The 27,123-nt window shown below is 42.1% G+C and overlaps 1 protein-coding gene across 5 annotated transcripts in view; it reads right to left on the bottom strand.

Annotated features, from left to right (window-relative positions):
- Positions 1-27,123, bottom strand: part of ACTN1 (actinin alpha 1) — an 80,294-nt gene that overhangs the window by 14,937 nt on the left and 38,234 nt on the right. For 3 of the 5 annotated variants that reach the window (XM_048948178.1, XM_048948180.1, XM_048948182.1), the window contains exons 3-12: positions 25,360-25,479; positions 18,373-18,459; positions 17,638-17,725; positions 16,843-16,921; positions 11,634-11,715; positions 9,932-10,017; positions 3,344-3,436; positions 2,034-2,264; positions 1,355-1,502; positions 650-800 (exon numbers count right to left, since the gene is read on the bottom strand). In XM_048948178.1, the coding sequence (XP_048804135.1) occupies positions 650-800; positions 1,355-1,502; positions 2,034-2,264; positions 3,344-3,436; positions 9,932-10,017; positions 11,634-11,715; positions 16,843-16,921; positions 17,638-17,725; positions 18,373-18,459; positions 25,360-25,479 (1,165 nt within the window). Of the gene's footprint in view, positions 1-649; positions 801-1,354; positions 1,503-2,033; positions 2,265-3,343; positions 3,437-8,535; positions 8,622-9,931; positions 10,018-11,633; positions 11,716-16,842; positions 16,922-17,637; positions 17,726-18,372; positions 18,460-25,359; positions 25,480-27,123 lie in introns of all 5 variants that reach the window. The other 2 variants (XM_048948179.1, XM_048948181.1) reach the window with 1 other exon arrangement.

Below are 27,123 nucleotides of genomic sequence, written 5' to 3'. Positions count from 1 at the left end.
CCCACTGTGGTGAGACACCATTTATCCTGGTGACTGGTCGCTCCTCACTCCAGGAAAAGGTGTGGAGAGGTGAATGTTTCTAAACCAGGGGGAAGCACAGAGGGAACTGAGTTGCTGGAAAGAGCCCCTGGTGCAAGTGCTAACTGGATGCACATGGTGCATTATTCTTGGAGCAAAATGCCTGCAGTGGCAACAGAGGCCATGATGAGCTGAAACAACTGGGTTTTTTTCTTCACTGTTTTTGATAAAGCAGAATCAATGGGAATCTCTGAAGTGTATGCTATCCTCTGCTATTTCCTTCTGTTCCTGGAAAAGCCAAACACTGCTTCAACTCTGAAACCTAGCAGGGGCCAGAGACAGGTTTCCTCTTTAGGAAAAGGTTCACAGCAGCATAACAAGCTGGAAAAGAGTGGAAACTTGGCTTGAGAATGTAATTCTGCCTCCCCCTCATCAGCACCCACAACTCAACCATTTCCTGGCCTGCTTTTCTGGTGTGTCTGGATACTGAAGAGAAGTATCCTAGATACAGTTTGGAAACACTTGGGCTTCCCAACATTTTTGTGTGGGAATGATTTCATGGCTGTCCAGAGGGCAAAGTTGATCAGGCCTCTCTGGCCCCAAGGATCAGATGTATGCTGGGGTGCCGTACTTCAGCTCTTGTGCAATAGCAGCAATCTGTTCCACGCGGTCTTGGTGTGCAGCCAGGTCGCTCTCAAAGGCCTCGTGTTTCTTCAGCAGTGCCTTTATCTCCGAGAGGGTAGCAGTTTCATAATCCTTCTGCTGCAGCATCGCTTCCTTACCTGGGGAGGGAGCCAAAGAACAGGAGAATGAAGGACTGGACCCAATGCTCCCAAAGCCAGTTTCCTTGCACCTAGACAGCCCTGGGGCCCTCCATTTTGCAGCTTCTCCAGTCTAGACACTTCCCAAGTCTTGCCCTTGCACATACCTGCCTAGAATTGCAAAATTATAACTTTCAAATCACTGAGAATGAGTTTGCCATGATCAGCAGAGATGCAAACAGCGCAGCAGCTCAAGTCTCTGCAGTCACAATTTATACCGAACTCATCTTGCTATGCACGAACTGTGCTATGCTGGTCCTGTAAATGACAACTGCAGCAACCTCTTCTCTCCTTTGTAGCTCTATTTTATCCAAGAATCTCACTCTGTCAGCTAGGGAAAGCAGATGCAGAACAGTGATCACAGTGATTTTCATGATTTTCTTCCTAATAAATTAATAAGCGAATCCCTGAAAAGGAAAATCTCATACAAGAACCCATATATGATCCATCTCTTCCTCCCTGCATAACTGACAGCACTATGTCAGGCAATAGAAAGTATGTAGGCTGGCATTTACCATCTGTCCAGGACTCGTGAATAGATGCCTTCTGCCGGAACTTCTCAGCCAGGTGATCCAACCTCTCTAGCCTCCGGATCTCATTCAACAACCACTCCTCATAGCCCTTCTCAGCCTGCTCTAGGCCACCCCAGGCATTGTTTATATCCTAGAGACAGGAGCATGGGAAGAAGTAGAGGTGAGAAGTTAGGGTAGAAGTACTTCAGAATTATTCCCAGTAGGCTACACAGTTCAAACTGGTTGGAGAGAATGGATGTGGGCTTTTAATCTCAGAGGGTTGTGCAGACAGGTCAAGAAGACAAAGTGTCAGACTTAAGATAAGCAGGTCTAGCAGTAATCAGGATATTCTTGTCTGCATGAGAGAACCTCTCTAAACATTCCCGCACACAGAAATACAGCAAAACTCAACCATTTCTGAATTAGAAAGAATGAGAGGCACCCAGACATCTCCTCATAAAGGTGTGGAACTTGTGAAGAACCTCAGATCTGGGTTAGAGATGGAAGAGCAATGATTTCTTGCACCTCTCTTATCGTGGACTTACTGAACTGTATTCTGTGGGGTTCCTACTACAGAATAGTTCACTCTGAAGGTGGGCGTTGCTCTGCCCACCAATAGACATAAACAAGTCTCATTTTTTAGAAACAGCTTGGGTATATACACTCAATTACACCCACTCACAGAAACCATTTTCCCTTCTGAAGGCATGAAGGCTGGCCTGTTGCTGAGCCGTAGCTTGGTCTGCAAGGTGTTGAAATTGATCTCAAGTTGGCACTTCTCTTGGACTTTGGGGGGCTTGTGCAGGCGGCGGTAGTCCCGGAAGTCCTCCAGTTTCTGCTGCATGGCTTGCATGGTGTTCTCTGGTGCCCGGTTCTCCAGCCAGGGGATGGTGCGACGGATCCACTCCAGCAGCTGAAAAAAGCAATGACAAGAAGCCTTGAATTGAAACTGTGTTAAAACTACAGGTGTTGGTCTGATCTTACTAGGGACCATTTACTTTTGTTTGCTATCATAAAGATTCTACCTACAGCAGAGACAGTAAAGAAAACCTTGCCAGCCTTTTAGGGATTACATATTTTTTCCTTTTTAAGCAGCCCATTCCTTACCACAATGAGTAGTACTGCTTGTACAGCACTGCCAGTACAACATGCTTCAGTCATAGCTTTCACACAATCAGGACCAAACAATGTCCTTAGACTGCACTAAAGCCTGAGAATTTTGCTGGGCTGTTGCACAACTAGAGGATGCTGGAAGACATACTAGCTCCAGAGGTATCTGAAAGGAGAAAGCAAGTTGCTCCCTCTAGTTATGCTTTTCTCACTCTAGCTGCTTAGAAGTCAGCACTGCCCTTTGAGTTGTGGAGCTGGCAAGGTGGCGACAAGCAGTCCATAGCGTGAGTGAAGTAGTGTCCTACACTTTTAAACCAGGCTGAAAACAGGTTTGTGGGCTATGTTTGACCTATGTTTTCCATCTTTCCCTCCACACTTATCTTCCACAAACATATTCCAGACCACATTTGGTCACTTCTGGAGTTTCACTGATGTCAGTCTGTCAGCCTTCTCCATTAACCAAAGCAGCCTAAGACTGTATTGTACACAGATTCTTTCCAATTATCAGCAAACACATATTTCTTTCCTCAATTATCTACCTCTTGACTTCCTTAGATCCAATTCCTGACTTCTGTACTATGCTGGCAAACAATTTGTATGAAAGATATCATTAGACATATATGCAGTCCTGAGCAAGACAAGTCAAAACAGCTTGATTTTTCCTTAAAGTTTATTATTGTTGTGGCTAACAGATGAGAAACTTAAAACTGCTACATGGGAATTTTTCAATTAAAAGCCAATTTTTCTTTCATTTTTCTCAAGCTAGAAGGGAAAGAAAAAAAAGATTCTAGGAAAACACTGCCCAGGATTAGCTGTAAGCATTAAATGCAATTCCTTTCTATATAACACCACCCAGAAACCAACAGCACCACAGACACCTACATCACTGGCCAGTTTTTCATAGTCTTCCATGAGCTGTTCATTCTCTTGGTTGACTGCCAGCACCTTGCAAATACGATTTGCTGCTGTCTCCGCCTGCCAAAGAGAAGAAAAACAGGAGAAGGGGAAAAATGTGAAAAAGTTATAAACCAAAGCTTGCTGCTTAGCTTCCTGCTACGTACCTGCGGGTAAAGTCTCCTGATCTTGGCTCTTGCAGCCTGTCTGTACTTCAACACATCTGTCCTGATCTCTCTGCATGTTATCAGAACTTCTGTAACGCTTTTTTTCCCCCTTCTAAGGAGAGTACATTCCTTCAGAGATTCTGAGCTTATGTGATCCCAGCCCTGTGTGTTGTGACACAGCCACATTTCTACGCTTTTTCAGAAGCTGCTCTTGCAAGACTGCCCTGCTGTTTCCTGCCAAAGGGACCCCAGCTACCTCTTTACAACAACAGTTTCTGTCATCATTTCCACTCCTCTCACCAACACGCAGAGCTGCAACACCAGGAACCGCATGGTGTCAACGTGATGGGTCTCTCGACTTACTTTTACCTACGGAACATAATACTTATCTGCATAGAATCATAAAATGACTTGGGTTGGAAATAACCTTTAAAAATCACCTAGTCCAACTCCACTACCATCGGCAGGAACATCTTTCACTAGATCAGGTGAATACATATATCAGACTTTGGAAATGTTCTAGATTTGCTTTGAAGATAAAGTAGTAGATATCCTTGAATTTCAATTCAACTCAGCAAAGATGTCTTCCAGCATTTCTTGTATTTCTGGCACCCGTAACAGGACGATGTCCTCCAGCATCTTGCTGCATGACACCTCCCATTCAAGTTCTTATGATTCAGCTGAAAAGAGGATTGTTTTTTCCCCTTTCTTGGTAGTCTTTCTGCTGACTATCTCAAAGTAAATCTCAAGAAAAAAAAAAAGAGCCTGTTGTTACTACATAGCTGTTGGGTTTTTTGTTTTTTTTTTTGTTTTGTTTTTTTTCACATTATGGGATCAAAGCCTGTCTCTCTGCAGAGAGCTGGACATGTTAGAACATGAATTTCGAATACAGCAATGCTCAGAAAAAATCCCAGCTATGAGCTCAGGGGTTAACAGCCTGCCCCAGAGTGCCACAAGTGTTTGGCAAGGGCAATATGCAGCAAGCTGATTCTTGTACAGTGTTTGTCTGTGGATCTGTGCAGCTCCCCTTATCAATATTTTGGCAGATGTAATGCTGTAAAGCCTCGGAGAATGTGGCCCTGTGATGGATGTCAGGAGAGTGTTCAGCACCCTCTTACTGCAGCACAGCTATTGCCCTGGTGCCTGTGTAGGTGCTAGAGCTACCTATAGGACCCCTACAGAGGAGTTCTCACTGAGCCACAGAGATCACATGGAGATGAAGAGGAGAGCACATGCCAGCACTACAACAGGCCAATTGTCAATTGTGCCCTGTCTTAAAACTCTGTGCAGGAGTGATGCCAAAAGAAGCTTTGCTGAGCTTATAGCTGGCAAGTTTCAACCTCTTTTTATTTGTAAAAGGCCTTTTATTATCTGTTTACTCAATCTTCAAGGCTGTTTGAAAAAAATAAAGCTCTAATTTTTGCAGCTGATGTGAGGCAGCAACAACAGCAATAAAGTCACAGGCTATATAGTGACAAACAGATTGCTGAAATCTCAGGGGATATGATGATCTAAGCCATTCTTAAGAAGTTCTAAAAATGTATATTCAGTGATCTGCCCGTTCATTAAAGTCAGTCAGTTAGCAGATACACAGATATTAACTAACTAGAAACATATCAGAGCAAACTGTACAAGAGAAAGCCATTTCATTCCAAAAAAATGCTGTAAAACATGTAAATGATGGTTGTATTTCTGAAAGCTTGTACTTTGATCTGTTTTTACCAAAAGTTTGTACTTTAATAGGTAACTTTCTGTTAGTCAGAGAAAACCTTACAGGCATGGGATCTGACAAAAAAAAACCAGGCTAGAGTCCTACCATGATGCACCTACTGGCTGCAGGGGACCGCAATCACAAACGTTCATCTCAGTCTTCCCAGGAGAGGAGCTCTCTGTATGCTCTTAACTCTCCATTTCTTTTTTATACCCTTGGAGCTCACTGGAACAGCAGCCAGCTGTGCAGGAGGGACCCCATTTGGCATAGGCACATTTACATCTATCTGACAATAGATTTCTTCCAGCTGCCTGGGACTGTGTGTGTATATATGTGTTGAACATCTGTCCAAACACAAAAGCCCTCTGAATGTCAGCAATTACGACATTATTTGTGTTACCCTAATGGTTGACACACAGAGGCCAATCTTCTTCCTTTCCTGCACCAGCACTAGCTCCTCTGTGGTTCTTGCCTACTCCAGACATTCTGGAGGCATGGGGCAGGACTGTCAAGATGCACCACCCTGGGGTTTGAAGTTTGCATAACTGTATTCACCAAGGACTTGTGCAATCTGATTAGCTTTGGTACAGCATGGCACTGACACATTATACTACTTTCTGTCAAACATTTGGAGGGCAATCCTATGGCGTTCTGCTTGATACTGCACTGCTGTGAGATATGCATGTCCTGTTGGGTAGGCTCAAACAGAAATATGAATAGCCAAAGAATAGCAGAAGGAGCAGTAACTTCTCTGTTTTTTGTCTTTACTGTAACCCTGACCTGGACTGCTTAGGTTGGATGTGGAATTGTGTCTCTAGCTCTTGGTTCCAGGTCTCCTCTTACAGAAGGATGATAAAGGAAGGCATTCCCACAGAAAACTACCTAGGGAGAATGCCTGTCTGCGGCCCTCTGGCCTCGGAGAATCATCCCAGAATACTGTATGTCAAACACAATCTTTTCACAAAATGGTAAAACATTAGTTAGAAATTTTCACCCCCAGAAATCAGGTTTACAAAATATTAAGCTGACCAATAGGAAACAATCATGCATTTAGTGTGAAAGTCAGAAGCAGTTAGAAAACAAGCAAACCAACCAAAGCAAGTATACCTACAAATATATATATATATATAACAAAATGGCATAAAGAAAAAGCAGCCATCTACACACACATCAGGCTGGGGACCCTGTACCTTCAAAGGCTCGGTACAAGAGAGTGAAAGAAGCAGAAAGCGGCTCATGGGACTTCCCCTTCAGGACTGGTGGCAGTAATGAAAAATCTGAATGAAAAATGGAGTGATATCACAGTCAGTCACCTAACCGTGCACGAGGCAGCAACATGTTACAAGACACTTTGGGCTGGGGCTTGCACTCAGTCATCACTCTGCATTTGCCCTGGGATTTGAATCTATCACTTGGCAGCTGGCTAATGTATGGCTGGAGAGCTTCAAAAAGGAGATGTGCTCCTCCTGCCAGGTCACTGCTGAGGTGCTGGACCATCAGGCTTACTAAAAGTTTAATTAATGATCAGATCTATAATTTTCCATATAAACAAGTTACACCACTTGGGTTTTAAGAAATTCCACCACTAGTTTTTGCCCTGTCTACTTGGTTCAGGTCCTGAAGCAGCAGAAGATTGCTTTCAGTTATCCCAGCAGACCTGGCGTCCATCTGAACTGCTGAAGAGAACATGGGACCTGCTAAGCAGGTTTCTAAAGGGCAGAATGGGCACAGATAGAAGAGAAGTGGATTGAAGAGGGACGTGGCCACTTCTGCAGGAGGCCACTACCCCCCTCGCATTTGTGATTTGCTCTTTCTTTAATCAGGAGTTCTTTGGGTTAAGCATGGAGGAGTCCCTAAGGGACACCTGGCAAACAGCAGGCCTCACCACCGCAGCATGAGTTCTGAGGATACAATTTTCAGAGGCAAGTATCAGATGGATGGAGCTTGAAGCCTGGTGTTAAAGGTTTTGAACTATTTACAAAGCAGTATCCCAGTGGAAAATTCATGTCTATATAAATCATGCCAAGTGGGCAAACGTACTGCACTGCTTTGGGATCTACTTCCAATTCATTGGAAAGCAGACAGCATCATTAATATAGACAAAACAAGGCAGGGAACAAAAAGCTTGACCTGAAGAGCTGCTCCCTGTAATCTACTGCCTGTTTGCCCTCTGAAAGCAAACATGAACATGGTATCTACATCAACAGTGAACCATTAGCATCATGTTGTACAAAAGAGACAGAGTCTTTCTGGAGTCAAGCTTTCTGCCCTCAAGCTGGGCAGCACATAGACTGTGCCTCAGGTAGGAAAGACCCGGTGAGAGAAAGAAGTTATGGAAATAAGGAGATTTTACATCCTTTTTAAAATGAGAAGGATCTGGTCTTGAACTTTGGATTTTATTGTTTCAGAGCTCACAGTCTGAAGTTGGTGATCTTGCAGAAAGGCTGCAGCCCCGTCAGGCTGTGGCTTGGGAAGAAAGGCGGGAAATTTTTCTTCCATTTGAAGGACTTCAGGGAAATAGATGTTTTGAAGGAAGTTCATCCAAAGAATGTGACTGTGAGTGACTGATTGGTTCCTCTGAGGACAAATGTCCCAGTGCCAAGCAAAGAGACTGGAGTAACAAAGAAGCAGAGGAAGCATGACTGAAGCAATGGAAATGGGAAAAGCGGGGGAAAGAAAGAAAACATACAGGCAGTTTGGGAAAAAAATGACCACAAATTAAAAAGAAATTGAGAAGTGAAGGTACTTAGGTACCTTAGCTCAAGGCCCGGTAGGAATGGACTTCATGGCTGGAGCACAAAAGTGCTACAAAAGATGCTACTGCTAAGTGATCAGTTGATATGATACAATCTAGGAAAAGAGACCTGAGCTATTGGGGGCTGAGTATGAACAGAAGGCTGGCAGCGCAAAGGGACCAGGCTGCAATGTGCCGGGCCAGGCTGATCTGCTTATGGTACTTCTTATGGAGATGAATCGCCTGGCCAGGGTGAGGCCCAATAGTCACTAACGTGATATATTGACTGTCAGGGCAGACATTCTTCTTTCTATGCCAACTTCATCAAAATGCTTTCTCCACCACTGAGTATGACAACTGAAGAGAAGGAGCTGCTCAAATGTGTTTGAAAGGATATCTAACCCACTTCTCCAGAAAGGCTGGAGCTCACGCATCCAAATGCAAGGCTGGATGGGGCACAGCTGAGACTGCTGAGCTGTGCCAGGCAGAGGGGCTGGAGCTATCTTTGGTGGAGAGAATCAGTGGGCATGGCAGGGATGGGGAGGGGTTGTTAGCAGTAAAGTCTCACCTTCTGTGCCCCTGAGAAGGCGTGGTAGTAACATGAAACATAGGTCATTATGGCCTTCTCATCCGGCCTTAGCGTGCCTATAATATCTGTGCAGAGAAGGAAAAGAGGTTGAAAGGATAAAGTAAGAAGCAGCACATAGAATAAAACAAAATAGTCATGGGTGGCGTGAGAGAGGGGGAGAAAACTTCCCATCATGCATTGCAGGACAGGCCAAACAGATTTCCATGCGGAGAGCTGGGAGTTCGGATCAGAAGGTGGCTAGCAGCGTTGGCTTGTGGCTCGAAGCGGCACCCCTGCTCCCTTCCCCTGAGTCCAGGAGAGTCCTGAGTGAGGATCCACGCTCTGCACATTCACAGCTGTGGTCCGAGGATATAAAAAGGCTGCTGGAAGGTTTCAGCATCCATGCCCAAGGCCTTTCTGCACAGCAGGGAGCTGTAGAGATCAGAGCCTTCCTACGCAGTGCAATTCCTACACAATGTCTGCTCTGCTTCCACGTGCACCTACAACACTGAAGTAAGGACAGCTGCTTGGTTTTGGTGAGAGATGTTTACAAGGTCTCACCTGCAAAATTTGTTCCTTAAGTGACTAGTTACCAACAGGAAAATGGCTAAGCCAAAACCAGGAAAGACTCAACTGCCCCATTTCCAGCATGGTGGGTGAGGAAAGATTAAAAGGAATTAAATGAACAAAACCAGGCATCTCAGTCATGATAAACAGTGCTCTCTTCGCCAATCACCACAGAAGTACTCATTAGACATATTCTGTGAGACCCAGTGAACTGGGACTCAATTTGTGGTACAACTCGAGATAGCAGCAGGTTCAGACCTTGAAGCTAGGGTGTGGGAACCTGCAGTGCATATAATGTAAAAGACAGTTTTGGATATTCACTGAACCCTACCTAAAAACACTAAGTTTTGTGTCCCCATATTTTAAAATAAAACAAAAAAAAGTGAATAGATATTAGCATTTATTGCCAGTGGGGTCAGCTTGCAGCGTCCTGCTCAGCAGAGCAATCTACAGTCCCCATTTATGAAATCAAACATCCTAGCTCAGATTTCCCAGGAACAGGGGCTGCAGCTCCTTAGTCATCAGGGCAGTAGTTTGGAAGGCAAATGGAGAAGGTAGAGCTCCCTGCTTTATTGGGCTCTCTGTGCATGCCAAGGCACTGGCATATGTAAGTGCCACTGGAACAGGAACACTGACTATAGGAAAGTGGGACTGCCTGGTTGCTCCATGTATTGTGTCTGGGGCACCACTTTGAACCAATAGCCAACTCTACCAAAAACATAATAAAGATGCCCGTAGCTAGAGAGGAAAGAGAGAAAGAAAAAAAGGTTTGGACATTAGCAACGGCACCAGGTGTGCTCTGTGGAGGGAGCTTGGGATCCTGCGATACCTTCTGGGCTCCTGAGAAGGCGTGGTAGAAGCTAGAAACATAGGTCATGATGGCTTTCTCGTCAGGACGGGCAGTTCCAACAATGTCTGTCAAAAAAAACCTCACGTTAAGAGCATAATCAACTGATGGGAGGAATGTAAAGGAAGGGGAGAACCACAACTGTCCAGGAGGCCTGGTGGAGTATATGCTTGTCATAGCAACTCTTGAGAGATTCCCAGCCTTCCCCAGAAGATATGTCTCTCTCAGAAGTCAGGATCACCCCACCCTCAAGAAGTAATTGCTTCTGGTGTCTGGCCAAGCTAATGCAGTCATATGTCAGCATGTCTCAAATCAGAGCAAATCCCTGTCCTGAGAATATTACTGCAAATGTTTGGTTGAATCAATCCAAACTAGCAACGAGTTGGCATGGGTTTTTATAGATGTATCATACTGCAATTCCTTCATGAAGTTCTTCAGGAAAGATCCTTTCTCTCTTCCATTCAGTGCCCTCATCCTGCATTTCAACACAATGATGATTTGAATTTCAAAATGCCCTTCCATTAGTTCCAGGAGAAACTCAACACCTCCAGAGATCAGAATTAATTGTGTAGAGGAATGTGTATTAGCCCCAGTCTGTGAGTGAGGAGACTGATCAAGAAAGAGCAATTGGAGCTCTTGTAAGTGACCTTCATCATCACTGTTAGACTTGCTGAGATCTGAAGCTAGATACACTTATTTTGAGGGTGGTTTTAATCCTACAGAATAGCAGGAAATGCTCCAATCTACTCCAGAAATCTCATGATCTTTTGTGATCTCAACATAATGAGAATAGGGAAAGCAATTCATTCTTGGGGATGTAAAACACTGCCTAAGAATATGAACATCCTGATTACTGAAATACACGTTGATTGGGTTCAGTCATCCTTATCCCATCTTTCTCTTTTGTTCCTCTCTCTCCTTTAAAAAAAAAAAATCCTTTAATTGCTTCTCCTGTCCAAATCAAGCCTGAAATAAAGCTTCTACCATTGAAATTAGATGGCTTCAGGTGAACAGCCCCCAAACCAGTGAATTATTTTAGGCTGTTGTTTACACTTCAGAATTACAGTCTTTACAGTCTATTGCCAAGTCAGTCCTAACAAGGCTCAGAGAAGTAATACTTGCTGTCCCGAGTGGTCTCCGGGAAGCTGTCACAGTCAGTAGCAAAAGCACCTCTGAAAAACATGGATTTCTCCCATGGTCCCAGTTAGTGAGGGATCTTCAGGCTCAACACGTTCAAGTAGTCAAGAAATAGTTTATAAAACTTGTATTACATTCCCAAAAGAAAAGTCAACAGCAGTGTCAGAAATAGCTCAGAAAGGAAAAAATTCTGGAGGCAAAAGGAACACAGTCCTACACCATACATTATCTCTGTATTATTTCTGATTCTTGAAAGGAAACACTTTAGTCAGCTGTGGACACAGCCAGTTGTTACTCATCTCTTCCTAATGAATCATCCCCAGGTTAAAATCTCCAAAGGTACCAAACTGAGACAACTGAGGGGCATAGAAGGAAGAGGGAAGCAGAACATATGATTAATCCATTGTAACTTTTTTCCCATACATTTAGTAAGTAATGATGGAAGGAGCACTCAGGCTACGGAATTCTTGTGCAATACAAATCTACCTAAAATAAATGGGAAATTCCCTGAGAAAAAGCAAGTTAACACCCACTGCATGTACTTTACCTTCTGCATCCAGCATCTTGGGGATATCCAGATATTTTTCAGCTACATCAAAGGCTGTGTTTAGATTAGTGAGAGGATCATCCTGAGAAAAAAAACAGAGCCACAGAATCAGCACCAACTCATAACAAGGTTCTCTCAACTCATAACATTTCTCTCAAGACAGAGCAATTGTGCTTGATTTAGTTCAGGTAACTCAGCTGTCCAGACAAAATTACGTCTCCTCATGTAGCAGGATGAAATAATTAGCTTTATTTGGAAAGCAGAGCCTGGAGATTCATGATATGATAATAACATAGAATCTTTGCACTCGCAATGAGAAAGAATAACACACTTCGTCTTGAACCTAGTTTAAAGTTACATTAGCTTCACATCACACAGACAGTAAATGGCCATATCACACATTTAGATATCATGCTTAGATTAGGTTTTCATCTCCCATTTTAAAGAACTGCAGAGCAGCGTATCTGCTAGAACATCTAAGCAATACTAAAATAGTAACAACATCTGCAATGTGTGCTGTCCTTAGCTAGTGCACAGTTTGTTGAACACCAGTTGAGTGGGAGGAAGAAAAATGTTTTAACAGATCTCTACAAAATAAATACAAAAGTACCCATTTTGTCTGCGTATTAGTCTTCTCCCTGTGCACTGCACAGGACTTGCCATTTCCCTTGTGTGTTTCTATTTTTCTATATATAAACTTTCTGCTGTGGCAGAATGCACTTCAGATACAGACATCAATACACAGTAATCAAATTCTAAACAAAGTTGAGTGTGACATGAGTCATATGACAAAGGTAAGTGGATTTTAGAGAGCTGAACAAGAGAATGTGAAATGCAGATGTCACTGGAAATGAAAGACCTCTGCAAATTGCTCCCAGCATTCAAACATAACTATCAGCAACAAGACATTTAATAACTAGTATGAGACCCTTGCACAAGCCTGACTCCTATAGTCTTTCTGAAATTCCACGGATGACAAAGGACATTCCATTTCTCATTTCTACTGTTGAGAGAAGTGGCTCCTGCTGGAGAGTAGCTGTTCCCAAACTGCTTGCATTTAGTCACCATGTTCGCTAAGAGGATTTCAGGAGGGAGGAAGGGTGGAATGTCTCTCTCCATATTGTCAACTATGACACACAAAATGAGTCCTGCCTTAAAAATTAGAAAATAAAAAGTATAATCTTATATGAACCTTCTTTCTAAACCAGCATACGCGTTCTGTTTCTTTTCTATTTGAGAGTATGTGCCTTCAGTTAGCACTGACTTGGAAAATTCAGCTGTGCCTGAATTTCAGTCAATAGGAAACGATTTGAACCAGGCAGCATGAAACATGAAGTTAGGCAGGCCTGGGCAGACAGAGTGCGGACATGCAGGAAGATTTCTTTAAGGCGCTAGTCACTAGGTAGCACTTGGATTACAGCTGCATGAAACTAGGAAGTCAAGCCCTTTTGAAAAGCAGTTTGTTGCAGCAGATCCCCAGGAATTAATGCATGCTTCAGCTTGGCATCCCAGAACTATTCATGTTCATTTGGATGAATGTCTCTAGGAGACAGCAATGTTTCACCTACCAAAGGAAACCACAGGCAGAGGCCATCCAAACAAACACAACCACTGATTCACACTTAGTCCACTGGGATAAGCCAATATTAAGTGAGAAAATGTTGCACACTGTGATGAGACCAGCAGCTGTCACACATGGTAAAAGCCATCATTTCTCAGCACCACAGAGAACTTGATCTCTACATAGTATCCTTTCAGTAGTGACTTCATCAGATATATCTAAATCCACCTTTTCAAACCTTAGTGGTGTAGCAAATTTTACATATCCTCCAGCCATAAGAAACCACTCCGTGCAATGGAATTACGTACATTGGCACCAGTTCAACACCAGCATACTTGTCTTCTGCACATGCTGTGGAGAAACCACTAAGAATCCAAAGAATAACCAAACCCCTTACCTAAGGAGTTGAGACTAACTGGAATATAACATACCTTGCTTAGTACATATAGACAAGCCCTTAACTCCATCTAGCCTTAGAGGAAGGAAACATAACTGCCTTTTTTTCACTCGAGTGAAAGGTTCTCACAGTCCATGTGCCATTTTCTGCTTCTGTAGCAATGTCATCACCACATGTTTAATTTCAACCCATGCCAACCATGAGTCCACAACATTACTAACCCCCCTGAGAGGGTGCCTAGTATTACTAACCCATACTCCTTAGCACAGCCCCATCTGTGCAAGCTGCCTGAGAAGCCGTCAGCCTCTCCTAGAGGAAAGGGAGGAGCAAGCTCACTGTAGATAGCTTTCCTATCAGTCTGCAAGAAACAACATCAGAAGCAATGTTGCCAAAGGTTAAAAAGAAATTGTAAGCTAAAAATTGGGAGAGGTTTCCTGATGGGAAAACTTACTGGTCTTGGGCATTCTTAGAGGAAGGGCTGGAAGTCTTAATGTGTGGGAAACTGAAGACTCACCAAGATGATGCCAGCTGACTTCTATTTCATATGTAAGAGAGATGTGTGATCACACAGTCTCTTGAGAAATTAAGCTAAAGATAATACTACTGAAAGCAAGCTACCTAAGGCCAAGACTTGCTCACAGATAAGCAGAGATCTAAGCCTGAGCACAGTCCTGTTACCTCTGGGAATAACTTCCCCCGCATGGACTGTGGAGCTGCTCATCACAGAAGTGATGTTCTTTGCTGCAAAACACAGGTTTCCCTGTGGCTTGCCCAAGCCTAAAACAGGGTCTTGAGCCCAGGGAATTCCTCTGTACACCACTACTTTCAATTCCACACCACTGTACACCAGCTATTCATTATTTCAAATTCCACCTTTCAGTCAACTCCCTGCAAAGAGGGAAAGATAAGTGAAGACTATAGCAGTCTAGGCGTTGTACAGCAGCACTCCAGCACTAGAGCTGCAGGCACCATTTAGTGACCCAAAGGAAGCAGAACAAAAAAAAATAAAAACAAAACAGAATCACTCATCCCTATTCCTTTCACAGCTCAAGCACTGACTAAGATGGGGTTCTCCAGAGGTGCCTCAGTTCCCAGGCTGCCTACATGAACACAGAAATAGAGTCAAGGAGACATGAAGAGGAGCAGTAACTTGGAGGCTGTCGCTTGATCCACCAACAACCAGGAAATATATAGTTTTCCATATAAGAATTATGTTGTTTTAACTGTGGCAGACTACAACCTTACTCTGAACAAAATGCCTACCTGGCATGTTCACTGCTTTTGCTGACTAAAGACAACCACAGCTCCTCCTCTTTGAGCACAACCCTAACTCGTACGAGGAGTCATCTCTCCTCCTACAGCTAGTGCCAAGTCCCCTCAGCACACAAGGTTGCCATGGCAATTATTGCAGTGTGATAAAAAAAAAAGTCTTCTATTAAATAGCATTCAGGAAAGGAGATGGAGGAAAATCAAGAGAGTGTCAGCACTTCTTATATCTGCCAGAGCTGAAGACATTGGGAAAAAAATCCTGCTAGTATAATTCATGTCTTCAGAAACACCTGTAAGAAATTCATCCAGCAGCAATACATAGTCCACATTTCTAGATGGACTGCAGTACATGGGGAAGTTTGAGCCACCAGCCAACTGCAATCAGAGCTAAAGGCTAGGCTCTGAGCGAAGTTCTTCCCAGCTGTTTGCAGAAGACCTTAGTTCTGTAGAGTTATCAAACATGCGTTTAATCTCATGCCTTTAAAGCAATCTAGGCAGAACAAAAATAAAAATGACACAGTAAATCAAAAGACTATAGGAGGGCAGAAGGAGCTTGAAGAAGGATGTGATAAAGGCAAGCGGAGCACAAACAGTGCCAGTTCCTTTTATCTGACTCCAAGGAGGACAAATCTCTTCCCATCAATATTGATTTTCATTAGAACAGTTACATTGCCTTTCACCTTAAAAGGCCCACAGATAAAACGACAAAAAACCTTTCATTTTCTTTCCCTATTCTAGTTTTGCTCGGACTTGGCTTAGAACTTTGTTGGTAATGGTGGCATTTACCCAGTTGGGTTTGTCAAACGTTGCTTAGCTGCTCTTATTTTCCAAAGGTCAGTCACTGAAAATGTAGTTAGTTCTAATAATTCTCTTTTTTATTGATGTTGTTTATGTAAACACATAGAGCCTTTCCACTCCATTTATTCATCACATACTGACTCCAGACACTAAAATTAATCAGATAATATAATTGACTGCTCTGCAAGATAGTAAAGATCTAAAAGGTTATTGAAAAGCAGATCAGGCATTGTATAATTCATTGCCTCAAGGATGCAGCTAAATTTGATTAAACCATTTACATATTGTCCATTTGCACAGTGATTCAAGAGCCCAGATCTATTAGTGATGGGATTCTATGCTTATTTCCCTATCTAGTTTTGAGCATGACTGCACTTTGTAACAGCCAGCCCACGAGATCCGATGGCCATGCATATCAGCATCAGTAATGCTCTTGCTGAGATTTCACTAGACTTGTGTGCACAGACACAGTAAAAACAGGACCTAAGCAAACAGTGGGAATGCAAGAAAGATTTGAATCCAGTTTGCTCTGCTCTCACTAGGTCAGAACACTGCTGGCAACACAAAGTACTGAACATTTATTCTCATCATTCACTGAACAGTCTTGTTTCCAAGACACACAGGAGACAAACTCTGGAGCAATTAGATGCTGTGTTTCCAGTGGCAATTTGTAAAATAAAATTGAGTGTTAAGGCAAATACTTTTCTGGTGCTTGGCATCTGCATGCCAATGCACTGCAGATGGCTCAGTGCCAAGCTGGAAGCATGGGACAAGCATCCAGTGAGGACACCTCACTGAACTTTTGCACTTGATCACCACATAACCAGTTTCAATGCAGTTCTCAGAAAAATTAAGTCTGATCTGACTTGCAAGGCTGTGACATTAGTGCAGAATTAGATTCCCATTTGAGTGACTGAATTCAGCTGTGCTAATCAGCTGCGACTGGAGCACGTGCAGTTCATTTGAGGCAGTCTGAAAGCAAGGAAAGTCAAGCAGGCAGCTCATTAAGTTCACGCTTCGCTGAGAAGTCTGAATGTTCTGATTCATCCCTCCTTCCTCCCTCCTAGTCCTGCAACAGCCAGCTTATGCTGAAGTTCTACAATTATCTGCTTATCAAGCTAATTGTTCTCCCTCTTCGTTTTCAAAGGCCAAGCATTTGGTACGACAAACAAATTGAGCTGTACCTTTCGCAGCTTCCCGTAATCAATGAGCTCCGGACGATGTCTATGAATTAAAGCGCAGAAACCAAGGCCATCTTTCCAACTGTGAGAGGGACAGAAGAGAGCAAAATGAGAAGGCTCAGCCAGGGAGAGACACGGTGATGGGCAGGAGCATGAAGGAAGACACCAGGATGATTAATCACGGCTTAGTTTCTAGCTAGCAGTGTCTCTCTAAGTGCTGGAAAGGATTTCTTTCAAACCTACAGTAATCTGCTGCAATTAGGACTTGCCCTTTGCATTGTCACCTCCTTTATGCCAGCTCTCTGCTCTGAATGTCTACTATACTGGGGAGCATGCAAGAACAGGCACAGAGCTTGAAAAAAGGCCATAGGAAAAGGCAGACTGAGGAGGAAGGGAATGACTACTGATGGCTATAACCAGCACTACACAAGCCAATGCTTTGCCTCCCAGCCTAGTCTGGACTTCTGAGAAGAACTGGAATCAGAATTTCTCATTTCAATACTTCAAGGTTCTAAGGCATAAGCAGTCTTGCTTAGCCTGTTACATATAAAATGCTTTCAGAGGACTTCATGCTCTAGAGTTTACAAAAGCAGCACTTGTAACTGGAATGAGGAATTGGGATGTTGGTACTTGGATCCTCCTATAACCTCTGCTTTTGATTTCCTACATGTCTCTCTGGACTTCTTTGTTACTAGATCTCTCGAAGAAATGCAGTTGCATCAGGAACATTGTTGAATGTAGCAAAAAGACATCTGAAAATAACACAGATGGTAGAGCTGAGTTCTTGCCTGTTCTCACCTGATATGGAAGTTTTGGATGTTTACATTTTTGTAGGGGGCTGTCTTCCTCTGACACCATAACAAAAGTCCTTCTTTAGCAGATGTCTCTAAAGAAAGAAAAAATGCACACCAATCAATCCATTTTCTCAGAGAGAGAAGAAGCATATGCTGGATACAACCAACTTCTCTTTAGGAGAGACAGCACTGAATCACACTTTATTTAACTTCATTTGTCAGAAAATTCCTTGATGAAGAGTCTACTGGAATAGTGTTGATATTTTATATTATATATATTATATATATTATATATATTATATATAATATTAATTTAAAATATATATATAATATATTATATATATTTATATTTATAGTGTTATTTTCTTAATGAGGTTCTGTAATAAAGAAACAGTGTTTTGAGATTAGATTTGTAAAACTTGTAAAAGAAAGGTCAATTTTCAGTGCAAGTCCTTGCATCAGCCTGCAAGAAAAACAATAGATTCCATCATTAAAGTTGACATTCCTGCTTAGCCATCTTTTTGAGCTTCTCTAAATTATCTTTCAAGAAGAGAAGCTGAAAAACTCTTCTCAGCATATCTGAGCCTGGTCAGAAATGCCAATGAGACCACAATGGCAGCTCCCTGGGATCTCCCAGTGACATATGTACAAGCATATTCTGAGCCTTTTAAGTGGCAAAACCACGTGGCAATCCCAGGTTTTTGTTGCTTAACTGTCGTTGGGAAGAATTGAGATTTACCTTCAACTGAGATATCCTGAATGGCAAAACGAAGGATGATGGTCCAGATCATTCCAAGAGTCATTTTAACATTGCCATCCACAATTTCTAGGGGGGGAGAAAAAAAAAAAAAAAGGGAGAGAATTAAGAAATAGAAGGCATCAAGTTGCAAATGCAAATCCCAGTAAAATGGAAGCACTGGGAAACCTTCCCCTTTGCAGAAGTGAAAACTAGTATTCCAGCTAAATTTATTCTTCTCTGCCTCCCCAGATATTCCAATGGTGCAGCACAGTCTTGTGCAGTAGTACTCACTAATTACATTGGCTCACCTGCATTTACTACTGAAAACAGCCGCTGACACAGAAATAAGGACCAGCCTATAGCAGTATATTTCACCTTGAGCTGGTTTTGTAGTGTGAACAAAATAAAACCAAGAAATACAGAATTTTTATTTCAAACAAACCTAAATGGTCCACATCCTGTGTAGGACCTCTTTCAGACATGTAATTGCCAAAAGACACAAAAGAGCATTTCTCAAAATAAATGCATCATGCTTGAAGAGGAAGCAAAGACTTATGCTGATCAGAGCATATTATAAAATAAGATGTCAAGTAAATTGTGTTTTATTGTTCACTGGACTCTGCAATAAAACTCATTCAGGGTCAACAAGCTTGGAAGGTTTAGAAAGCAACTGCTTGCACATGTGAGGTATAAAGGGATAAAGGAAAAAGGTTCTAGAGAAGGTGCTGGGTGGATGCTGAGCCAGAAAGGGATTTCTGCTGCATGCAGATGAGCACCAAACAGCCCAAACTGCAAGCAGCTGCAGCTGGGTCTCAAGATTTGATCCTCAAAAAAATCTGTGCATATGATATTTATTCAGGTTATAAAATTTACAGTCTTCCGGCTTTTTCAAATGGTGAAAATAACTTATCTATCTTCTCCTAGCCATTCTCTGGTAGTTTCCTGAACAGCAGGTGATGTTTCAGAAGCAACTAGCTGGTTACAAAGGTGTATTCAGTAAGAAAAGGGTGAGAAGTAACCTACTGTTTGAGCTAGAATAAAGCAAGTCCTAACAACATATCCAGAGACTGTTTTTGTAGTACTGTACACACCTCTGTGCACTGCTTCCATTAAGCAGAAACACATCATGTGCCAGGGCAAGCAGAAATGTGTGGTATAGGCTGCCCCCCATCTGGATTCTGTCATAAAAATAACAATACTTGAAATTTTCTAGTTAAGTTGCCTTGTGATTTTCTGATGCCTGTGGTGCAATTTCCAGTGTAAACTAGAAGGATAATTCCTGCTGTGCTTTGATATACATCTGCATTAGGGATTTACAAGTTTCAAAGATATAAAACTAGACATGTTAGCTTGCATTACTCTGGCACACCTCTGTGTCCATTTGTTCTTGCACTTACAGCTTGGTGTGGCATCGGTTTGCTCAGTATGAACTGGCCAACAGACTTTTCACTGCAGTCTGAAAGAACCACGGTTATTTCTGGCATGAAAAATTATGTTTACTTGTTGATAAATTTTCTAAAAAATGACTTTTTTACAGGTATTTTGGGGTCACGGAGTTGTATTCAGGACCGATGTAAGAACATATCAGCGATGGCGAGTATATTCAGTCCTGCACTTTTTTGCATTCTCAATCCCTCCCATGAAGCACCACAATCAACATTACAAAAAATCCTTACCATTGCTAAAAATACCTGAGGTAGCACAGCTAAAATATAAAAGAAAGCATCCATGTTTTCACTTTGTTTTGTTCAAATGTGGAGATGTAAAAACAAATAAACAAACAAATAAAAAATAACACTTGTGAAAACCACAGTCGTTGGCAGGAGGACCCTAGAGTCTATCTGAGATCTGAAAATAAATTTATCTTTTTCTTTTAATGGACTAGATTAAAATCTGATGGCAACACTTCAATGCTGAAAATGGTTTATGAATACTAATACATCAATCAGTGAGCTGGAACAGGTAATTGATATTACTGTTCCATGTATTTTAATTGGAAATAAAGGTCAAGACACTACATAAAACCAGATGGTGTTAAGTTGCCAGTGTGGCATTAGAACTCAGCGCTATGCTCTAGTCACGTTCTCAAATTCCCATTTTTATGAAGTTAGTTGGTGGAGTTAAGGTGGAAAGTACCCTTTCTCTTCAGTCCTCTTTGCAAAATTCATGTTGAAAGAAAGATGTCTGCTTCCTGCTCCCATGTCAGTTCCTTCCTTCTGTACCAAATCAAAGCTGCTCTGGAAGAAGCCCGAAGTATTTCCACCATTTCATCTCTACAGATCACTTTCTTTTTTTTTCTTGACAAATAGAAAACTCACCATCTACCAAACAGATACTGATGCACAGATAAGTACATACAGATAAGTAAGATTAGTGAGAGATCCATCCTGGGTTGCACATTATCCTAAGTCCTTGTCTTCCTTTTTATCTTTTATCTTTTTTTTTTTTCTTCTTTTAAATAGAGTTGACATAATTGTTATTCTTTGTTAGAAGCAGGCAAGCATTTCTCATTTCCAGAGCTAGAAAACTTCTCCCAGCAACCTGGTTACAAAAAACAACCAGCTTGTTCAGAAAGAGCCATGTGCTCTTTGGCCCTGACTCACTCAGTTTCCCATCCTTGTATTCCTTGCTGACAACCTGTTTTTCCTGAGGATTCATTCAGTACCCTTTGGCTGGTGCCAGTCTCTTTCTAATACAATGAATAGAAGAAGCAAAAGTGAAAAACAGGTTTGCACGGAGCCACCTGCTTCCTGGTGATGATGAAAAAATTTCACAGAAATTGTTAAAATGTTGAACTTAACACTACAAAGTTGGAACAGTCTAATGCTTATTTAATTGAAGATATTCTCTTTGTTCCCTCTGATGTAAGCAACACTCAGTTAACACGAGAATAGTTCAAGTATGCCATTAAAAAGCTAATAGACAAAATCTTCTGCTTGACTGCTTTCTAAGCACTCTTCCTATGCAAGACCTTTGCAAACATTCTCTGAGTTTCCTCCACCAAAAGCAGCAGCAAATACACGTTATTAAAGTGATCTACATTCAACCTGGGGGTGGATTGGTGCTGGCTAAAGCTGACAAGGCATCTGCATCCACTAGAAGGAATTTCTTGCATCAGTGAATACGCTTCCACCCAGCTCCTCCTATTGCTCCAGAGATCACAAACAAAATATGCAAAAATTATAGCACTCTCATCCATTTGTTTGACAGCCAATTAGGGGCTTGACAAATATTCACTCCTTAGGAAAAGACTGGCTTGCTACATAGATGTGATTTACAAAATGCCACTTCAAATCCAAGAAAATACAAAATGAAGAAAATGAAAAATACAAAAAGGACCAGGCTTACTTTTCCATGGCTGGCCTGAACAGTTGGAACAATGCCACAGAAACTGATAACCCCAACTGTAGCTAAAACTGAATTGTCCATAAGAGCACAGCACCTGGCTACCCCATAGAACAAAGGAGTCGCAGAGGATCAACTACAGGCAGGACAGTGTTAGGATTTCAGAATTAAAGATATGTTGCTAGGGATGGTCCAGCCAGATTCCTGACAGCTTGCCGGCATTAATGATGGAAGTGTGCCTTTCAGCTCCCTAATTGCAAGTGGGCAGAGGATGGGGGCAAATACAAAGCTATGTTTCACTCACTGACATGGAGAGACCTTATTTTTCCTTCCTTTCCACTGCCCAGTTGTTCAGGAAGTGTTTTGTTCAGCTGAGATTTCTGCAATTGTTAAATTCTTTATGCTTTATTTCTCTTTTCATATGCAGGTGAGAAGAGGGATCAGCAGTTATCTCTATGTTGAACTGAGCTATGTCTGTATAAGAAATCAGTAACTTTATATGCAGATTAGAAGTGTAAATAAAACAGTCACAAGGTCAAATACTTAACCTATTCAATCTGGTAAATCCTTGGAGCATTTGATCCCAGTATGGAATTGATTACAGTGAAAGATAGCTCTTGAGATATCAGATGAAAAAGAGATCTAAAAGCAGATGAAGAAATATTTGAGAGCTGCACCATTGAGGCTAGACCATTCCCTGATCCTGGTTTACACAGATCTGTTGTATACCACAACTGCTGTAAAAAGCAGCTCTTAAGCCTCAACGCTTATTCTGTTTGCTTAGTTCACTTTCCACACATGCTGCATGTAAGAAACCCTCTTCTACTCTGGTTCTCATTCAATAGGACTAAGCTGCAAAGCTTGGCTTGTAAGCAGCATAGAGGGATCTTCATTTAACAAAATGCAAGAGAAATACCATGGAAACATTATCTCTGGCTTTAACTCTGGTTAACCATGGTTTTGCAAGGCTTAAGTTGACAAGAGAGTCTCCCAATGGAATTCTTTCTTTCTAGAGCTTATGTTTTAACTACAGAAAGAGAAAAAAGGAGAGAGGAAAAAGAGAAAAAAGAAAAGGAGAGAGAAAAAACAGAACATACATGGCCAATGCCATTTATCTAGTGTACACAGAAAAGTCTGGCTGGGCTGCAGACCTTTCACACAAAACTGCTATCTGACAGATGGACACCCAGAAATGGAGCATCCTCAAGGTGAAGAAGTGTGCTGGCCTAGCCAGAACCCTCATGCTGCCACAAGACAGCTAGTTTTCCCTTAGGGGAGAAAACCTCCTAGACCAGTCCTGCCTGCCCGAGGCATTTACAGCTCATTTTCTTGGCACAATGTTATGGCCACCTCATTGACTTTTACTTTCTACTTTGCTACTGTGCAATGTCTTCTCAAGGCCTGAATATTATACTTTAGCATTCACGCTCAAGGAAGGCTTGTAATTCCTTCTGTGGATGGAGCTACTGCCATTCTGTTCAAAGCAAAAATCCATTTTCACAGCTGATGTGTAATTTACCAGGTACACAGCACTAGGATGGAGTGAGCAGAAGCCCTGCTGCAGGCTTATGCCTCCTGCTGACAGCCAGAGTGGGCTTAGCTCAGGAGCAAAGGCAGGTACTGGGCTGGGCCCCTCTCTGGGATCATGCTTGCACAGCTTGAGCTTGCATTAAAGTGCTCTGTATAAGCACCAAAACTTAACATCAGTCCAAATTTCAGTGTTGTCAAAAGCCAATTCATCAAGGTGATCTATTAAAAGCCAGACCTTTTGGGGGGTATAAGGAGCCCGTATTTGGTTCACCTCACATTTGTATGGTTGCATGGGCACCAGAACAAAAGAGAGGCAGGAAGGTATGGCAGAGCAGATGAGATCACAGTTTAGACTAAACTAAATCATGGTGGCTATCACAGAACTGCACCTCAGAGCCTATTTCTGAACAGGATAACTGCTATGAGTCAGTACTGAGTAATGGGGCCCTGGAGATCATTGGTCACAGAGCCTTTTACTTGTAAGTGATTTGTAAGTGCTGGAAGCGTAGTCATAGCTGATTCAGGAGAAGAAAAATCCAGGGGAAGCAGAGGAAAAAGGCCAACTAGTGCCAGGGAAACCAGAACCAAAAAAGAAAGAAAAAGGCATCAGAGCAATGCAGACAGGTTTTACACATGCTCTAGGCTCCCACAAGGATATGAATGCCTGTCCAAGATCCAGATGACAGTTGTCTTAAGATGGGAGACCTACATCTTCATGTCCAACTTCTAGTTAAAAGGGGTGTCATACTGAATGAAGACAATGGACACATCTTGAAAGGGCACAGAATAACCATACTTGTGCTTCTGTGCCTACATAAACAGTACTCAGGGAAAGCAACACCCTAACTTGCTGTTGTGGGAAAAGGTGAGAAAACTGAAGGGAAGTTCTGCATGCAAGTTATACCAAATCATTTCTCTCTCTTACATTCATCTCTTAAGTGCCAGACACTGCAAAAGAGCATCTCTGCAAATTATTCTGAAGCCTTCATAATATTACAACTTTAAGCTAGGGTAAATGGAGTATGGTAAACACAAACACCTCCAGGGGCTGAGGTATTCTGCCTGATCTCATACAGAACTAGCGGACCACAGAGGACCCCAAGAGTGTACCCAAGGCCAGATCTCAGAACAACACACCAACATTGTGCTGACCTCCTGGACTATAAACAGACAGATCTCGACCTTGTAGTCCTACAACTCTGACAGAAGATGAGTGCTCGTTCCAGAACTGTACTATGGGCTCATTTCCTGGCTGTCAAGAGTTTCCATGGAGAAACCATGTATTTCCATCTGTAAGATGGAGATAACAAACCCCCTCATTTTCCATGGTCACTGTGAAGGCAAACCTAGAAATACCACAGAAGCAGAGCGTCTCCACAGCAACAGTGACAAAAGGAGTTCAAAGGCAGAACGCAGACAAAAGTCTAGAGCAAAGGAAAATGAGTGTCATAAAAACACAGTCCAGGTAAGATTACTAATTGCTAAGGTTTATAGAAGTCAGAGCAAACTATCTTACCAGCCTGCAAGCCTATCTGAGTCTTGCAATATATCTACAAACACCTGTCATCTTTGCCAGAAAAACAAAGATCTTGCACAGTTCCATGCTGCACAATCAATCTGCAAGCTTATTCTGAAGGCATCCCCAGTGCTGCCCACAATGACCTCTGCACAATAGTAAACAGGCTTCTAGCCATAGCACTCACAGTTCTAGAATGCACAAGAAAAAGCCTGGACGTGCTAACAGCTGAAGTTTCTGGGATCCTTTACCTGTGTTGGTGGTTGGCCTTAGCTTTGACCTATGAGATGCCCTACAGCAAAAGGGATCTTTCCCAGCAGCTCTGCAACAAGCTAAGTATGAGCAGCTGCTGTATTTCAATTGAGAAAAAAATCATCCTGTTTTCCATGAGTCGTGAGAACTCATGGAAGAAAAGAAGGAGAAAAATGACCAATAAAGGCCAGGAGGGAATTAAACTTCGCAGCCTGTTGCGATCTACCAAAGACCCAACATGTCCCTTTTCTACTGCCATGGTTTATTTTACAAGAACATGGTAGAGCATAGAGCAGTCTGGGCACAGCTTGGACCCACACAAATCAGCTAGCTGGTTTCTTTACCTTCTGCTCCAATTGATACTAGTTTGACTCCTTTGCTGGCAATGAAATCCAAAGCCTTGTTCACGTTGGATATTTTGTGCACTCGCATTTTGCCTCTTTCAGGCTTAGCCAAACGTTCACCTAAGAAGAAAAGAGAAAAAAAATTATTAGAAAATAACTCTGAAGCCTTTCCTCTCTTATGGATGTTTTCCCATCCTGGTGGCACCTACTGCTCAGAAGGGCACAGGGTAGACTTCCCTGCATCTTTTTTTATTACACTTACTGCTAAGCACCCCAAGGAAGAATCCGATTCCAGATAGTTTCATAATTGAGGACTTGTCAACACTAAATCCTTTCCACTGTAGGTTTGTCTCAGAAGTGTCAAAGTGTTTGTAGAAATATTTCAAAACCACACTGAGCCCAACATTGAAAAATTAACCTCTGCACCATTAACCATAATGGTGCCTGGAAAGGAAGTTAACTTCTCCTCCTCATGAAGACAAGTGAGCAACTCATCTCCAGTGGTTACAACACACAACTTACAAATCAAATCTCTTTTCCTCAGAATTCCCTACTGTCAAATACCAGGATGAGCTTATACCTCGCTTTCTTTTCCCCAGCCAGGATACAGACCTCAAATCTCTCTAGTCTTTGCACCAAGTGGTCACAACTGCACCTACTGGGAAATAAAAATCAGTTCTGCAGTGAGCAGCTCTATAAGGACCATCATCTCTATTGCTTTTCACTAAATGCATTCAGTGTATTTCTAACTCTTTGTCATGCTTTCATACACAACAGCATGCATTTTAAATGCTTATAATGAGGCAGAGAGGGAAGCAGCGTAGCTCTGGGATAACTGAGTGAGTCTCAGAGCACACACCAGATTTTTACTGGAACTATGCTGGAAAACTTGGAAAAGCACTTTCTTGACCTTCTTTATTTAAAAGAGCTGCATGAAAAGTTGTGCTCTTCTTGATTGGCTGCCTGCAACTGCTCTCATGGCCTGCTTTTGCTCATGCAAACCTAATACTGAGGGTAAGCAAATTAAAAGCACAGACAAATGGGCTTTTCAGTGGAATCTCTACTGGAAATATAGACAGGACATCAGGAGGCACCTATATGTGACTCACATAACCAGATATCAAAAAAAGCAGCTCAGGTTTCAGATCAAGGCTCCAGAATACAATAAATACAAACAAAATGCAAGGTTTTGCATTCTGAAGAAGAAGGTATGGAATAATTAAAAAGAGATCAAATGGGCAAGTTCAGGCAAGTAATGTCTCGGATCCAATTCCAAGAGCCTCCTGCTATATCCTGAGCATGAATATTTAAATCAACGTGAGCTGACTCAAAAGCTTTATTGGAGGCTTACGGGTGAGAAAGAAAAGCATTTTTTGAGCTCATTTTTTTCATATTAAAGTGGATGGCTTGTTTCCTAACAAAGGAGGGAAGAAACTACAAGGGAGAAAAGCAGATTATCACCACAGCCATGTCCTCAAAAAGGAAGAAGTCTGGAAAAGAAAATCCTTTACTACTGTAGGCTGGTGTCAGACTTAAGGATAAAAGCAGACTCACTTTCAAAATGATATCATTTAAGTAAAAAGATGTATTTACAGTACTAGTTCCTTCTTAGGATTAAAAAAATCTCCTTCACTTTAATGGACCATCAAGTACACGTCATGGTGTGTTGCTTTCTTTTTCCATCTGGATAACGCCAGTCATTGTAAACTGAAGTGGAAGCACTTTTTGTGACAGCTTCACAATGTCATTTTAACAAATGTAGTT

This window comes from Lagopus muta, chromosome 6, assembly GCF_023343835.1.
Source record: "Lagopus muta isolate bLagMut1 chromosome 6, bLagMut1 primary, whole genome shotgun sequence".
In the NCBI taxonomy this organism is placed as follows: Eukaryota; Metazoa; Chordata; class Aves; order Galliformes; family Phasianidae; genus Lagopus; species Lagopus muta.
Note: the sequence above shows the minus strand (reverse complement) of the source record. Positions and strands in the feature narration are given on the sequence as shown.